Raw genomic sequence first — 15,783 nt, forward strand, 5'->3', positions numbered from 1 at the left:
AATAAAATTTCTTAAACACAGACGATCAAAGAACAAAGCTATGCTTTCATAAATTGTGAAAGCTTGGTTTAATTCAATCTCAATACAAATATTACAATTCATAAGTTATATATATATAATTCTTTCACTTGCCAAAAGTCCATATCTCTGTGTATGAAACGAATTAATGGGTATATAAATTCTAATGAGTTCGGTTCATGTTTGATCGATTGTCTTATAAATATCCTAAATAGTTTCAGAAGTTGAGAAATATTCAAATATTCGTTCATGCTATCTGAAATCAAATTTAAAAAAATATATATACTGATCAATGGTCTTTATGCGCATATATTTTGTTTCAAAATTCCAGACAATTAGACGCTTTTTTTCAAATAAATAATGCTTCTACGCCTTTGAAAAACATTTGTGAATTAAATGTTTATCGGCCGTATCTACTAAATATGTATGACCGAAAATCGCAGAATTCGTTCGTTAAGCGAAACAAAATTTTGAAGTCGTAACGTTTATTATCGTTTCAGAAACATGTGTGCGTCGTAATTTTTTGAAAGGTTCATGTTACGTTTTTGTATTTGTTGTTTAAAGACGCAGAGATTTTATTTCAATCACTTCAATAATTCTATTGCTGTTGATTTATTTCTAATTAATTAATTTATATGCAAATCCGTTAAATTTTAATTTAAATTTAAATTTCGAAACATTATTAGCTATTGTATATATTTATATAAAATATTCCATCAATTTTGAAAAATTAATTCAATCACAGCTGATCATAATTCTGGTGATTTGAAAAAGTTGATCAAAAACAAAATAATAAATTAAGCATTTTTCTTTTGACGAATATTTTATACAATTCAAAAAGTTTAACGATTATGAAAGTAATCAATGATTAATTTAAATACATATTATTACCAATCACTTTTCCACTAATTTCTTAAATAAATTAATACAAAAAAACATACGAATATTCATACATTTTTATTCAATAATCAAATAGTTGAGATATTAGATGGATGATTATATAAAAACCCAACATTTTTTATAGAAAAAAGACACGATAAAGGAAGCAGACATGGTTATTTTTTTATTCCTCTAACTCTCTTTCTGTTTATATCAAACGAATGCAAATGAATACATAAAATTTATATTGCATAAGCAATTGTAATATATATATATATATATATATATATATATATATATATATATATATATATATATATATATATATATATATATATATATATATATATATATATATATATATATATATATATATATATATATATATATATATATATATATATATATATATATATATATATATAAATATATATATATATATAAATATATATATAAATATAAATATATATATATATATATATATATATATATATATATATAATATATATATATATATATATATATATATATATATATATATATATATATAACCAATCAACACCCAATTACAACCCCGAGAATATGATTACACCCCAATAAAATAATGTTATGTATTTGGTGGAATATGAAGGACATAATTAATTATGAGTTATTGAATTATAGGCAGACAATTACGACATACGCGTTGTATGCTCAGCTAATTCATTTAAAAGCAACTCAGACCGTAAAAATACCTTCCCTTATGAATTTAAGAAAGATAATTTTACATCAAGACAGCGCTCGCCTTAATGTATCCAAAAAAACAATAAAAGTCAATGGATTTTCTTGGAAACTCCTCTCTCATCCACTGTATTCTTCAGACATTGCTCTAAACGACGATCATATATTTAGATCCCCTGAAACAGTTTTTAAGTGAAAAAAATATTTTACAAAAACGGATATGAAAAACGACATTTAAGAATTTATTGCTTCCAAAAATATATTGTTTTTTGAATCAGATATAATTTTTTTTAGTAATATGTGGAAAATAATTGTAGAAAAAGATCGAGAATATATAATTTAATAAAAGTATTGAATATAAAATTTTTATCTCATTTAACCCATACCTTAAAAACGCAAAGACTTAAATACAATTTCAGAAATGTATTTTTATTTTTGTATTTAAATTTTAATTTTTCTCTCTTGTAAAATTTTGACTTATTAAGAAAAAATACAATCTGACTTGAATTTGACCCGCACATGTTTTTAATATTCAGAGAAATTTTGTAAAGACGCCCTATCATTTCTTCTCCAACCGATTTTAATCTTGCATATGATGGGCTTAGATGCGGAAGCGCCTTTCTCAATCGCACGTTTTTTTATAAATCGAAAAAACTCCCAGACTATCTTCACAAAACGTGTGAACTTTTTATTACTTTTTGAATTAAACTTATTTACAGAGCTGTTAAAATACGATAGCATTCATATCTCTAAAATGTATTTTGTATACAACTCCTCATGCACCGTGTAACACAAAAAATGCGATTGAGTTAAAGGGACATGTAGACGTCCAGGTCAATGTTTTAGCTTCTCTTGAGGAGAAATCGGGTATTTTTGTCTTGTAACGTTCGACCTTGACGCTGGCGGGAAAGACCAGCGAAACTATTTTGCTGCTACTTCAATCGTTTATTTCGACTTTCTAAATGCTTAACAATTGATAGGCTTATCCTCAAGTCCTTACGTCACAGACGCCAGCGGTATCAGAAAGAGCTGGAAACTTCCGCTTGGGCTCAAATAAATCAGAACAATCTGGTTATTGTGCGATAGCGCGAAAATCGCAGCTCATGGCTACTATAGATAAAATCAAAACCTGTAAAATGTTTTAACCCTGCGAAAAATTAAAATAGTTACTAAATAACACTTTTTATAAACTCATCAAAGGCATATTTCGAGATGATTGTCTAAAGTTATTAATATTAAGGGCTGAAACTAGCTATCGAGTTTGAGACGAGTTTGTCTTTGATATTCGTAGATAAATAAATTAATTGAGAAACATTTAATTTCTGTCATTGAAATTATGTTTTATCATTGAAATGCAAACATCGTATTTATTTTATGTGGTAGTAAACTTTATGTCTTGAGTTTATGTAATACGTAAGTATATTATAAAAACCTTTGTCTTTGTGACCAACGTTCGGATTGATCACGTTTATTAATAGTTTTGATCATTAACTTAAAAATCTCATCAGAATGAGTAATGTTATCGCATCATCCAATAGTCTATAAAATATATAAATTATTGAAAATTGTGAAGCATTAATATTTTAAAGTTATAATACTCCCCATAGGCATTTATCTGACCATCGTATTGATATTATTATCATCTAATCTTCGATCGACTTTCAGAAAGAAAAGGACTTGGAATTGACCGCGCGCATCGGCAAAGAACTTCTCACGCACAACAATAAGCTCGAAGCCAACGTCCAGTCTCTCGAAGCCGAACTGCGAGCCGCCCGCGACGAACTCACCCAACTGTCTCACGACGTTATAAAGAAAGCGGAGCTCATTCAAGTGCTGACCAACGAAGTGGATGACTCCGGCGGCGAAGATGTATTCAGCTGTGCCAAGGGTGCCGTGTCCGTCGAGCTGCTGCGTCGTCGCATCGGAGGTCTCGAGGACGAGAACAGATCGCTGCGAGCCGAGGCGACCAAGCTCGTCTACGACACGGACCTCGTCGAAGAGAGAGAGGCCAGGCTCGTCAAAGACGTTGCGGCTCAGCTCGGTACTTAAAATGAAATACAACTATTTCAGCTCCTTGTCCGCTTAGATTATTTACTCAAGTTCTTCGTTCTACGATTCGGCGTGGCGGACCAAGGTGGCCTTGCAGTGTGTTTTCATAATAAAACTGCACCCTGTCAGACCATACTTGCTCCGATGCGCTGCTATTCGACGGATCTTCGTTGTAGTACACTTTATAACCAGAAAAAACTGCCACTACTGTGTGTTTATATTTATGTATCATTTTTAGACGCACTGACTAATTTCTATAATTTTCAGCTTGCGCTAGTTTGGAAGTGGACGGAATGGGAGACGAGCTTACTAGAACCAAAGAAGAATATCAGATGCAGAAAGACCTCCTCGATGTCACGACATCGAAGCTTCAGGAGACAGAGGAAAAGTTGCGACAGGTAATAAATATCGCCTAATGGCATTTATATACAACTATACCTCGATTTGCGCGGTAATAGATTCTGCGAAATTTCACGTAAATCAAGGCATAGAAAATGTACATTAACGAAAGATAAGTTACAAAAAATAAAAAAATAAATCGAGACATAAAACTTCATATAAAATTGGGAATAGGTTACAAAAAATCGCGTAAAGCGAACAAATACAATTATATATGTACATGTACATTCTCATATATCAATACAAAAAATGACAGTGTAGTAAAAATATTATGTATTATTACTTTACAATAACAATAATCCTTTATAATATGTACATTAAGATAAAATGGGATAACAATTTTTATATTCCTCTTCGTTGCTGCTTAGAATTTATTCAAATTCATTATTATCATATTCATATCTAGCAGCAGATTCTTCTGGATTTATCCTTATTGAATAATCTGTTACTATTTTTTTCAAGTCCTTGTAAATTTATTTTTGCTGCCCGCAAATTATTTTTAAATATCGCTGAAATTTAACAACATTTTCTGACCGCGTTAAAGCGAAACCATGTGAATATATAATAATACTAAACAAAATTTCAGATGACGCTAGAATACGAAAAGACACTGGCAATCCTGGAAATAACCCGCGAAAATCAAAACAAAATTGTCTCCGAACTAGCGGAATTCAGAGACCGCTACGCCGAGGTGACAAGCCTCCTTGAAGAAGCCAAAGAGCAGCTGCGACAGCAGCGTAAGCGCGGCCAACCCATGGCTCGCAGCGGCGTTCCTTCGAACATATCGCACATCATGCCGCACGTGGCTCTGGCTGCGGGAATCTCCCAACACGATTCCTTACAATCGGAATTGGAATCATCTTTGTACTCGGATATGAGCATGGATTCCGGGATTGGAGATAGAGTGTGAGTTTTAATTCATTGGCTCATCTCATCTCAAGCATTCTTGCATATTCTTATATTTTTTATTAATATACTTTCAGGCCTTCCTTTAAGAAAGTCTTCGAAACTGTCAAATGTGCGTCGAAAGCTTCCGGTATAGATAGATATAATAAGAATGTCACATCAGCGCCTCCCGACGGAACTGGGGCATGGTTGTCCCAGCATACTGGACTCGGTGCGATATCTTCCAGTGGACCTCGCATGAGTGTCTGCAGTTCGTCCGATTCAGCGATGGATAATGCCTCCATTGTGAGCAGTTACGGTGATTCCGAAGATATATATCCGTGAGTTATGATCTCCTTAAAACTTATAATTTAAAAAAACATTATGCTCATTAGTCGGTTTGTTATTTGCAGAGGCGAATCTAGACCAGGCATTCCCGGGATACCGGGAGCGGCCGACTTGGAAGCTGCTCTGAGGCGACTCACGCCCGCCGAGATCAGAGCTCGACGAGCGAAATTAGCCGCTGGTCAATATCAATATGAATGCGATGGTAAATTTTACAAATTCTTTGTTTATTCGTAGTCAAATACAGAGATTTAATGATACGTTTTCGTCGCAGGTCGTAATTCTCCCGTTAACCGCTTGCCGTTCGGTATAAGAACTCCCGATAGTATAATGTCGACCGGTATGATTAGCAGTAATCGATCGGCCGCTCTTCCCGGAACTGGCGCAGGAACCTGGAGGCTTCCTGATAGATTGCAAATAGTTAAACCTATGGAGGGTTCGCAAACTTTACATCACTGGGCTCAACTCGCCACTCCTACCATGTCCGGTGAGTTTAACAAAGCAAACTGTCTTGTTTATAGCTTTATTTGTAATCTAATTTGATTGTTTTATTTTATAGGTCTATTAGAAGATCGGCCAGGTGTACAAATTAGAGGGAAAATGCCCGTAGATTTAGGAATGCCAATTTATAGTCTTAATGATGTAGAAGAAGATGACGAATATCCAACAAAAATAGGCAAACGATATGATAGTTCTAATTTAGTATACACTTTTACAAATAGGTATGTTGGTTTTTGTTTTTTTCCGGTATGCTTTACTATTTTTTATAATGATTGTTAATTGTTTGTTTAGTATGGTAATGCACCCAGACGATGGCAGCATGGCTGGTAGTATTGCCGGAAGCGTTGCAGCTAGCATGCGAGGAAGCCAAGTCGCCAGTTTGGCTGGTAGCATGTGGGGAAGCGCACAAGCAAGCGAAACTTCCAGTTTAGTCGGATCTCGCGTTCAAAGCGTCCGACATTCGCCTTGTCCGACTCCCCGAGCTACACTCTCCAGAAGAAATTCAACGTGCACTTTCTCTACTAACGTAGGGATAGCTAATATTTTGAACGAGAGAGGGATTAAAGCCGTGACGCCTTCTTGTGTCGCAACGCCGGCTGCTATGTGGTCTCCCACTGCGACTCCCTGCAACAGTCCGTTGTTGGGTTCTCCAATGTCAACGCCACCTTCTACTCCCCCCGAGTACGCATCTCATCCAATTCCGCCTCTTCAATCTTTGATCAACAGCGGTGCTGAAATGCTAAGACGGACGTTTTCACCTCTACCGACGAGTCATAATAAAAGAAATCGCTTCGGAGACACGATCGTCGATAAAGTCGAACGTATCGGCATAAACAACTTAATAGGCATGGGAGTCACTCCTCTAGCTCTTCCGTCGAGCGGTTCTATGTATTCGAGGCGCGGTCTTCAGAGTCCGATGCAGCAGCTCACGTGTTTGAAGCAAGCGATACAGCAAGGTCGAGTCGGAACACTATCGGACGTCGCCGAACATGCACATGAACAAACGCCAGAGCCGGTTCCGCCGGCGATGGGCGTCCCCTCTCAACCGGGAACTGGGGCGATCAAAGCTCACTTGAATCGAGCGCAGCGTCGACCCAGACCCCGAGAAGACTTGGGAACGGTCAACACCGGAAGACCGATAAACGTGCCCGCGAACAGTTCCGACAAAAAATCTAGCCAAGGTTTCACCACCCTCGGTACGCTCAGTACTTTGTTATTCGGCCGAAAAGGAGGCTTACTTTAAGATTGTGATATTTGTTATATATTAAACTGAAACTAGAATTTTTCACTGAAATGAGATTTTGTGTTGAAATTTGTACATATCAATTGGGTGTTTTTTTTTTTAAATATAAATCAAATTGATTTTAAATAATTATGATCCTTTTTTCCATCGTTGCAATCTAAAGTGAGAAGATTTCTAGATTCGTTCTGAAGTTTATAGTATTAAACTTGTTACATTCATTATAGATACATTTCAATAAAAACATTAGTGATATTAGAGATTGTAATGTACGTATATATTTTTTCATTTTCTTATCTGTTAAGTTGTATAATAGAAAACGAATTGTAACGAATTTTTCACTTAATTTATTTCTTGTGTATAATATTAATTGAATAATTTCTATCTTTGTCTGTAATGCTACAATTAAATTGAGAATGTTAATTTATCAGACCTTGATTTTTGCGATCGCTACTTAATACATTATGCACAAAGTATTTACTATTTTTGCATTCGATCAATATTTATTGTATATGAATGTATATAATATACATATACACTGTTAATTATTTATAATTAATATTTTTTAAATGACAATAACGTATGTTTTCTCAATTTTAGATGTGTATTATTTTCAATGAAATTAATTATTGTCAATATTGTTTTATTTCCTCGCGGGAGAGACAATATTCAAACAGTATTTGCTTTTTTAGTGCATAGTAAATTTTGCCATTTTTTAACATCAGCCATTACAGGTTTAAAATGCGGTCAAAGTTTACTGCTTTTTAAGACTTTCATATCAATTGGCTTTTGCTTATCTTTATTGTGTTTAAGATAAGTTCATTAGCTACATTGACTTTCTAGTTCAAATTATGCTTTATTATAATTAGTTTTTATAATAGTATGAATGGATGCTCATAATGATATTATGTATGTGTTATTTGAATGAAATTTTAATTTAGTTATCGGAAAATAGTAGACTTGTTTCTTTTATAATTTTGACAAATAAAGGTATATTTATATACCAACGACTAAAAGCATTTCTAATATGTATGTATATAGAGGGAAACGAGATCCTAAGAGAATTATTTAATATTCTTGTAATATTATGGCAATAAAATGTCATCGAACTGATACTGAACTTTTATTTATTTTTTCATCACCAGTACGAAGGTAAAATATACGTAATAACAGTGTTATCATCATTATTTTATATCATATTAGAACCGATTTTATTAACTCAAAAGCAATAAAAATAACTTATCGAAGTTTACTGTTCAAGGTGATATGGTTCATATTGAATACTTGTTAATTTTTTTGGGTTCTAGAATGAAATCAATTAAAATACAGCATATAGTTTTTTTGTAAATAACGATTTTTATCACTGAAAAATCTCAAGCTCTACATAATGGCAATCAAACGAAATAAATGTCTTATTGCACAATCAAAGTTAAGAGTCGCAAAAGACGTATATACAAGGACTGTCTCCAGAACCCAAACTAAATTGCTTCGCGGAATACAAGTTGCAAATACAATAAAGAATAAAATATTTTTTTATTTGCTTGCATGCAAGCGTATGTATACTGTACATCATAATCGAGCGTGGCAAGACAGAACTATTCAATTATGGTTTTGTTGGAACCATCTGCAATTCAAATTTACGCACTGAGCGTGAGAAGCAAAATCTTACGCTATAAAGTCACATATGTAATACCGGCCGATGGAACTTTAAAATACCTGTCATAAATCAAGGGATTCGCGCTTGATCCACAACAATAGGCGACGCATCACAAATAGCCTTTTGGATTTTTTTCAGATACACGGAATACATCACAGTAGCGTTCCGAACCTACACAAATGCAACCTGTTTGAAATAGCAATGCAATGGACAGACAAATGAGGGTGAGAAAAAAACTTACCAGTTGATCCAAAAATAATTTCCACTTTGGATTCGCTTCCGACAACAACCAGTACCTTCAAATAGAGCTCTTCCACAAGCACTCGCTGAGTTTGTACAAGAAAAATGTCATTTGGAGAAGGGACAGGTGGAGGCACGCTTATTATAAACAGGGACCCCCAAGAAATTTGGCGAGAAAAATGTATATCATTTAATTAAATAGTATGAATCTTGATAAAAGCGAAATATTTAAAAACAACGACCATTGACTGGCCAACTTTTGCCCCCCCCCCCTCACCTTGGAAAAAGCTAAAATGATTCTATCCCCTGATTCTTAACCAGAAATTCTTGGGTTATCCAACAAAAGATAAAATCTAAAAAAAATTTTTGATTTTTACTAACTACTAACTAAATTATATCGGAATACATTTTCACCGGTAACTATATATTATTACTATTGAAAATATAATTTATTTGGCAGGTGCTAGTAAAATTATATGTTTTCAAATTTATCACTATTTATTTACATGCTATGTTACAGTGAATGTATATTTTTAGTGAAGTTATATTTTTACTAGTGAAGTCCAATACATTTTCACCAGTGGATATATATTTCTACTAACGTAAATAGAAGTGCTGTTAAGCGCTAATATGCTGCTCTAAAATGTCTATAAAACTCAATTTGACAGTTGCGAAACGTCCCATTTGCTGTCCGAAACCAAACCTAACCTAATGAAAGTTCCAAAATTAATTTCAGTTTTAGAACTTTTTTTAGGTCAAATCCAAAATAAAAACTATGAAAACTCATCTTTAAAGAGAAAATAAGTGAAAGAAGAACTACAGACAGATGTCGCATCTAGCATATTGCTCCATAGTTGATCTGCACTTGGATATTACACTTATTTTAAATATATTATAGCTATCCTTACTGATATTACTAAGGACTTCTGATATGAGTGTTGGTTAAAGTATATTCAAGCCGAATTTTGGTCAATAGTTAATAATTATCACTTTTCAGAAGTCAAAAATTCACGTCAAAAGCAATAAAATCGTTTCGGCGCCGCCGCAGTGAAAACGTTCGATAACGACCGTTTCCACTGCGATGGCACCGAAACGATTTTATTGCTTTTGACGTGGATTTTTGACTTCTGAGAAAGAGATAATTGTTTTTTGCGTTCTCCTATTGGTCAAAATTCTGTTTAGATATGCTTCGTTCGATTCTTACTTATTTTAAGTCATAATATTGTTATAAAAACTCTTAATATGTACGGAAGATAACCTATCGTTTCCGCTGCGACGGGGACGACACGATTTTATTGCTTTTGACGTGGATTCTAAACAGGAACCCCATCGAATTTGACCAGAAAAATGCATGTCATTTAATGAAATCGAAATATTAAAATAACGATCACTGACTGGCCAGCTTTTGCCCCCACCACAAGAAAAATCTGAAATGACGTCTCTGTGTTCAAGCTTGCTACCAAGAGGAGCCGCAAACAAACTTCAGGCGAAAATCGAAGAAGCAACCGCTTCTCTCTTCACGTCGTCATTTATAAGTAATCATACCAATTTAATAAAATACGTATTTTATGAGCAAAATCTTGTGTCAATCCGTAAATACAGTCTATATAACAACTTTTGAATGTGAACGACTCAAATGGTGACAATAATAAACGAGAGTAAAAACAATGATGCATTCTTAGCCAGGCGCACAATTTAAATTTAATCAATTTACATTGAGTAAATTAAAAATACATTTTCGCAATTAAATATTGGTAGAAAATATTGTTTGTTTTTTTTTATTAAATTTATTTGTTATAATCAAAGCAATCCATTTATTATAGTTATTATTTCATACAAAGTTCATAGCTTAATTGTGTATACAAAAATATTGAGCCGAAACTTATCAAAGTGAAAGTTCAAATCCGGGTTATAGGTGTGATAAGAAACCCTAAAAAACCCTGAAAAAATCATTCGATGCACTATTTAGGCGCACAATTTGGACAGTGTTAGTTCAAGCAGTACCTTCTTCGGTTCACTCTTGCTCGTTGAAAGATGGTAAGTTATATTCTTATATTTTATATTAAAATCGCTAGATAATTATAATGTAGTGTAATAAAACAATCATAACAAATTAAAAGTTAACACAATAAATAAATAAAATATTAGTAGCATTAGTTAAAAATGTATTTATCAACACTAAAAAATATAAATAATAGTAAAAACGCTTTTGTTACGAAGCAGTTTTGCGTATTTGCAAATAATATACATTGTTTTTGCGAAATAGTCATAACTTGATGAAAAAAATGGTAAGGGATATCCTTATAAGTTTATATATTAAAATAAATTATTTGTTATGTTCCGCGTATTGCTAACTAGCTTGAAATACCTAGTCATTTTTGCGACAGCAATACGTAAAACCTAGTTCGAAAACTATTAAAAAATAAATTTGAAAAAGCTACACCTTATCAATTATGTTTTGAAAAATTACACTAGTTTGGAAGTAATAAATATTTTTTAAGAACACATTCGATAGCAATACCTAGTTTGAGAATCTTCGGAAAATAATTTATTTAAATAAAAATAAATTATAAAGATTATTCTCAACAACATTGTAATATTATATTAATCCTATTTTTATCATATTCATACTTTTTTATACGGTTAAAATTTTTAGTCATTAATAATAATTCAAAACTTACTATTTATATTATAACTCATTATTTTTTTAATAAAAAATAGTATTTTAATTATATATTAATTAAACTTTGTTAATTCGAAAGTGATTTACGTTTTTTTTTATTAAAACTTTTTGTACTACAATATTAAATATTTATACATATTATTATTTCAGAAGTAAGATTAACTATATGTTATATATTATTTATGAAGTCGAATTAGTATAATAGTAGATATCAAATCTAGGCCCACCGTCGGTTATTTTGCTATGCTCTTAAAAACTTTCGTTGTAACTTGACAGGCGTAAGCCCAATGTATTATAACGGGGGTAAGCACAATCAATACCTACATAATAAGTGGTGAATGGCTAGACTTAAAACAAAGTCTGTATATCAGTGATATCTATGTTATTCATTTTAAACTCTAATTACAAGTAAGAATCAATGTCACTTTATATTTGGGGCCGATTTTTAATAATAGCTATTTTTATAAACAAAAATTCGAGTCAGCTGAGAGAATCGAAACTTTAGCTCTGTATTATCAGTCCAGCGCCTTACGGACTACACTATTGTGGCCTTATGTGCCAAGTCGACTTCTTTTAAAACACACCTTTAAAAAATGATCTGAAGTTTTAAGTGATATTCCAAATATTATAACCAAAAGATATTTTTTTATATAGCATAATAATAATACAAATATACAAGGAATAGATTGAAATACTTCTTCATATACTAACAAATCGTCAGCATTTTAAAGCATAGCCTCTGTAAAAATTGTGTGTCTGTATATGTTTCCTTCGCTTATAGAATTCGTTATAATTGAACATTGAAGGGAAAAAATAAAAGTTTCGTTATGAATTGATACAAAATCTTTTTGCAGGTGAATTTTGAATTTTCGTTTTTAGAAGAAAAACTTAGATTATTCAGTATTGAATTGTACTGTAAAAATAAAATTCTCTACAATAACCAATAAGGAAACCTTGAGAGCAATGTTTTTTTTATTTAAACACTAATATAGTAAAATAAATAAGGGTAGCTATATCACATTAAAAGTAGATGGTAACTAATTAGATGATAAGGTACTTAGTTACAGTTTAACTAGTATAATATTTTTTAAATATACTTCTTATTATTATTAAGTTATTTACAAGTTTTAATAAAATATGTATGGTTTTGATTATATTATATAATTCTAAGCAGAAAAGTTCATTATTCCTGATTAAGTAACTATCATTAATAATACACGTGTATTGTATTAAATATTTAATATTAGTTTGGAGCTAATGAAATATTAGCGAGTCGTCACAAGGACAAACCGTCATATTATTGCGGTAGCATGCCTCACTTATTCCTGGTTTCTACTACGACAACGCCCCTGGAGGGCGGGCGCTAAAATGGTGACCTGCCGACGTGATCTGGACACGAAAATCTAATTCGAGCCACGCCATTCAAGGCCAGAAATAGTAACCAACCTCTGATATCGCTAACACCTTGATGACGCAACCGCTTACACTCTTCATCCATCGCCCCTCGCGCCCACACAAGCAAAAGAACACGCCGATGCCACCGACCTCCGATAATCGCTCGTCGACCTAAAATAATCTAGCAACCAGCAACTGTCAGCAATGGAACACTTTTGTGGACGCGGCCAGACTTTCTTGGCCGGCCGGTCAAATCCGGGTGCCGCAGAGATTTCAGTTCCAGTATCAGCATCAGCTCCAGCACCATCGTCAGCATTCAGCAACAGCTCTAGTAGCATCGTCAGAATCAGCTCCAGCGGCAGTATCAGTATTATTAACTCCAGTAGCATCGTCAGCATCTGCTTTTTAATCTGATTACAAGGTCTCAAACCAACCAGAACTTCGAGCCATTCAGATCTTCAGCTGTCCCTTTGTGAACACCCTTTGTGAACACGGCCAGAGACCGGTCTAAGCCGGGTGCCACAAAGATTCCGCGCATCAAGTATCGCATAGTATCACAGCTCCAAAAACAACAACAACTGCAGCAAATTTAGTAACATTTTTGTCTGAATAAAAGAGTTTCATTTCACTTCCTAGCTTATTTCGCAATTGTAAAATGCTAGAGGGGGAGTATTGTTGGAACCAACAAGCTAACTGCAAATATTTTTATTAAAAATAAATTCGCATAGCAACAACGAATCATGTTTTATCGATACATGTTACAAATTAATTAAATTGTATGTAATAATTATTTTAAAAATGTTGCTCATTAATAAGTAATTATCATTAATACACGTGTATTGTATTAAATATTTAGTATAAAGCAAATAAAATAAAAAGGTCACTAACCAGTCATAATAGTACTGGAGCATCTACGCCTCACTTATTCCTGACCAATGAGGAGTCCATCGACATGCTAAAATCCATATTTTAGCATGTCGATTATTTAATATATAGATTTTGTGTTATGTAAATATTATTACTATTTCTCTCAAGAAGAATAAAAAACAAGCAATGTGTTTTTGACTTGAAATATTTTAAAAAAATACCATTAATTAATCCATTATTTTTAATAAAATATATGCTAATTTATATTTAAATTAGTGATTTTGGTGTTCTGCAAATTTTATTATTATCAAAAGTGCTCTATTACTTCAAAAAAGTTAGGAACCGTTAACATAAATCAACAATACTGTCCGATAAGGACCATGGGAAGATGGAAGCAAGTTACCTTACCTGGAAAAGTAAATGTGGTACAAGACGAAAATATACATCTTTAAAAGCAGATACAGAATAGAATTCAAAATAGCCACACAAAACTCCTTTCTATTTGAGTATCATCTAATGCACCTTAAATATAGTAATAATTTAAATGACAGAATTGAAGTTGCATGAATTTCTGTTGACCGTCAAAATTTATGGTGTACTTCGTACACTGTGGCATAACCATAACTATTAATAAAAGATAATAAGCAAGGCGGTTATATTATTATACTTACGCTAATCATATAATTTTCGTTTCAGGAAACCAGACACGGAATCTTACAGAACGAAAATGAAAATGCTGGTGAAAGTCGCAGATTAAAACTTCCCATTCCCAATTTGATTCCCCCAATCCCCAATTTGGTTCCCCCAATCCCCAATGTGATTCCCCCAATCCCCAATTTGATTCCCCCGATCCCCAACTTGATACCCCAAATCCCCAATATAATTCCACCCATCTTACCGAAGTTGCCGATACCCGGTTTGCTAAATCTGCCTATGAACTTGTTCCAAGGAGGACTCACAGCACTTATTTGTATTATTTTTTTTAAATCAATTAACACCCACCTCTAGGATACGCTAATTTAACATTTATCGTGCTTTCAGGGAAGCCCATCTTAAAATTCATTGAGGATGTTTTGTTAAAAAATGGTCTAATGAAACTTCTCGAAGAATTGGCTACTTTCTTAGCCGAAAGGCCATATTTGTCCATGCCTCTGTTCGTTATGTGCTTGAGCTTCCTCACGCCTATACTCGTTTTTGTTTTCTTTGCTTTCTTGACTGCTTTCGTAACGTTTAGCGGCTTTCTCATAGCCGAAGGTGAGATAAAATGCATTATATTTGCTTAATACAAATTATTATTAAAACAATATATGTTACAGGTTCTCTTTTAATAATGGGAGCAATCATCGTTGGCAGTTTTCTGTTATCGACGTTTGGAATAACCGTAGTAATATGCACGCTATTCGGCGTTATGTATTTCGGCATGCAGAAAGCTAACTTAGTTAAATAGCCACTATTATGACTAACGATAGTAAAATTTGACACTGAAAACATATAGTAATATTTATATTGATAAAGCTTTGACTAATATGTAATTATTATTCAAAAATTATCTTGTTTGTTTACTAATATCTAATTATTATATAAACTATGCTTACATTACTATAATGTATGGATTATATTTTGACAAATAAATTGCTAATAACCGATTAATGTATATTAAATTTGAGTATGTACTTAAGATTTACTGATACATTAATAAAGATAAAATACATACACATGTCTCGGTATCATTTTACACAAGTCCACCCAACTGGCATAGAATAAACAGATTTTAGTGTATATACGTAGATTAAAATGGCTATGGAAGGCAGCAAGAAACTAGTATACATTTCATTTCATCATCATGAATACAAGTGTCAAACAAAAATTGTTCTGAATATGTAGTACTACAAAATTAGCCCTCAT

At 32.9% G+C, this 15,783-nt stretch overlaps 2 protein-coding genes across 13 annotated transcripts in view; both read left to right on the forward strand.

Annotated features, from left to right (window-relative positions):
* Positions 1-8,149, forward strand: part of milt (trafficking kinesin-binding protein milt) — a 79,085-nt gene extending 70,936 nt beyond the window's left edge. For all 12 annotated transcript variants that reach the window (XM_088197906.1, XM_088197898.1, XM_088197899.1 and 9 more), the window contains 8 exons: positions 3,283-3,658; positions 3,934-4,064; positions 4,652-4,971; positions 5,049-5,291; positions 5,364-5,500; positions 5,570-5,782; positions 5,855-6,017; positions 6,088-8,149. In XM_088197906.1, coding sequence (XP_088054032.1) covers positions 3,283-3,658; positions 3,934-4,064; positions 4,652-4,971; positions 5,049-5,291; positions 5,364-5,500; positions 5,570-5,782; positions 5,855-6,017; positions 6,088-7,039 — 2,535 coding nt within the window. In that variant the 3' untranslated portion in view covers positions 7,040-8,149. The remainder of the gene's footprint in view (positions 1-3,282; positions 3,659-3,933; positions 4,065-4,651; positions 4,972-5,048; positions 5,292-5,363; positions 5,501-5,569; positions 5,783-5,854; positions 6,018-6,087) is intronic.
* Positions 8,150-13,228: 5,079 nt separating this feature from the next.
* On the forward strand, positions 13,229-15,539 carry Ldaf1 (Lipid droplet assembly factor 1). Its single transcript, XM_088197995.1, has 5 exons — positions 13,229-13,350; positions 13,433-13,603; positions 14,575-14,848; positions 14,920-15,132; positions 15,195-15,539. Exons 3-5 carry the CDS (start codon positions 14,812-14,814, stop codon positions 15,323-15,325), a joined length of 381 nt encoding a protein of 126 aa, XP_088054121.1. The 5' UTR covers positions 13,229-13,350; positions 13,433-13,603; positions 14,575-14,811; the 3' UTR covers positions 15,326-15,539.
* The last annotated feature ends 244 nt before the right edge of the window (positions 15,540-15,783 follow it).

The sequence above is a fragment of the Plectrocnemia conspersa genome, unplaced genomic scaffold (assembly GCF_051122295.1).
Source record: "Plectrocnemia conspersa isolate PC_06_02 unplaced genomic scaffold, ASM5112229v1 ptg000011l, whole genome shotgun sequence".
In the NCBI taxonomy this organism is placed as follows: Eukaryota; Metazoa; Arthropoda; class Insecta; order Trichoptera; family Polycentropodidae; genus Plectrocnemia; species Plectrocnemia conspersa.

What these genes read in the sequence shown, in the direction of transcription:
- Ldaf1 (XM_088197995.1), top strand. Translation starts at nt 14,812, where the DNA reads ATGAACTTGTTCCAAGGAGGACTCACAGCACTTATTT. An exon ending in AGGACTCACAGCACTTATTT is followed by an intron (nt 14,849 to 14,919) that starts GTATTATTTTTT and finishes TCGTGCTTTCAG; the next exon opens with GGAAGCCCATCTTAAAATTC. An exon ending in CGGCTTTCTCATAGCCGAAG is followed by an intron (nt 15,133 to 15,194) that starts GTGAGATAAAAT and finishes TATATGTTACAG; the next exon opens with GTTCTCTTTTAATAATGGGA.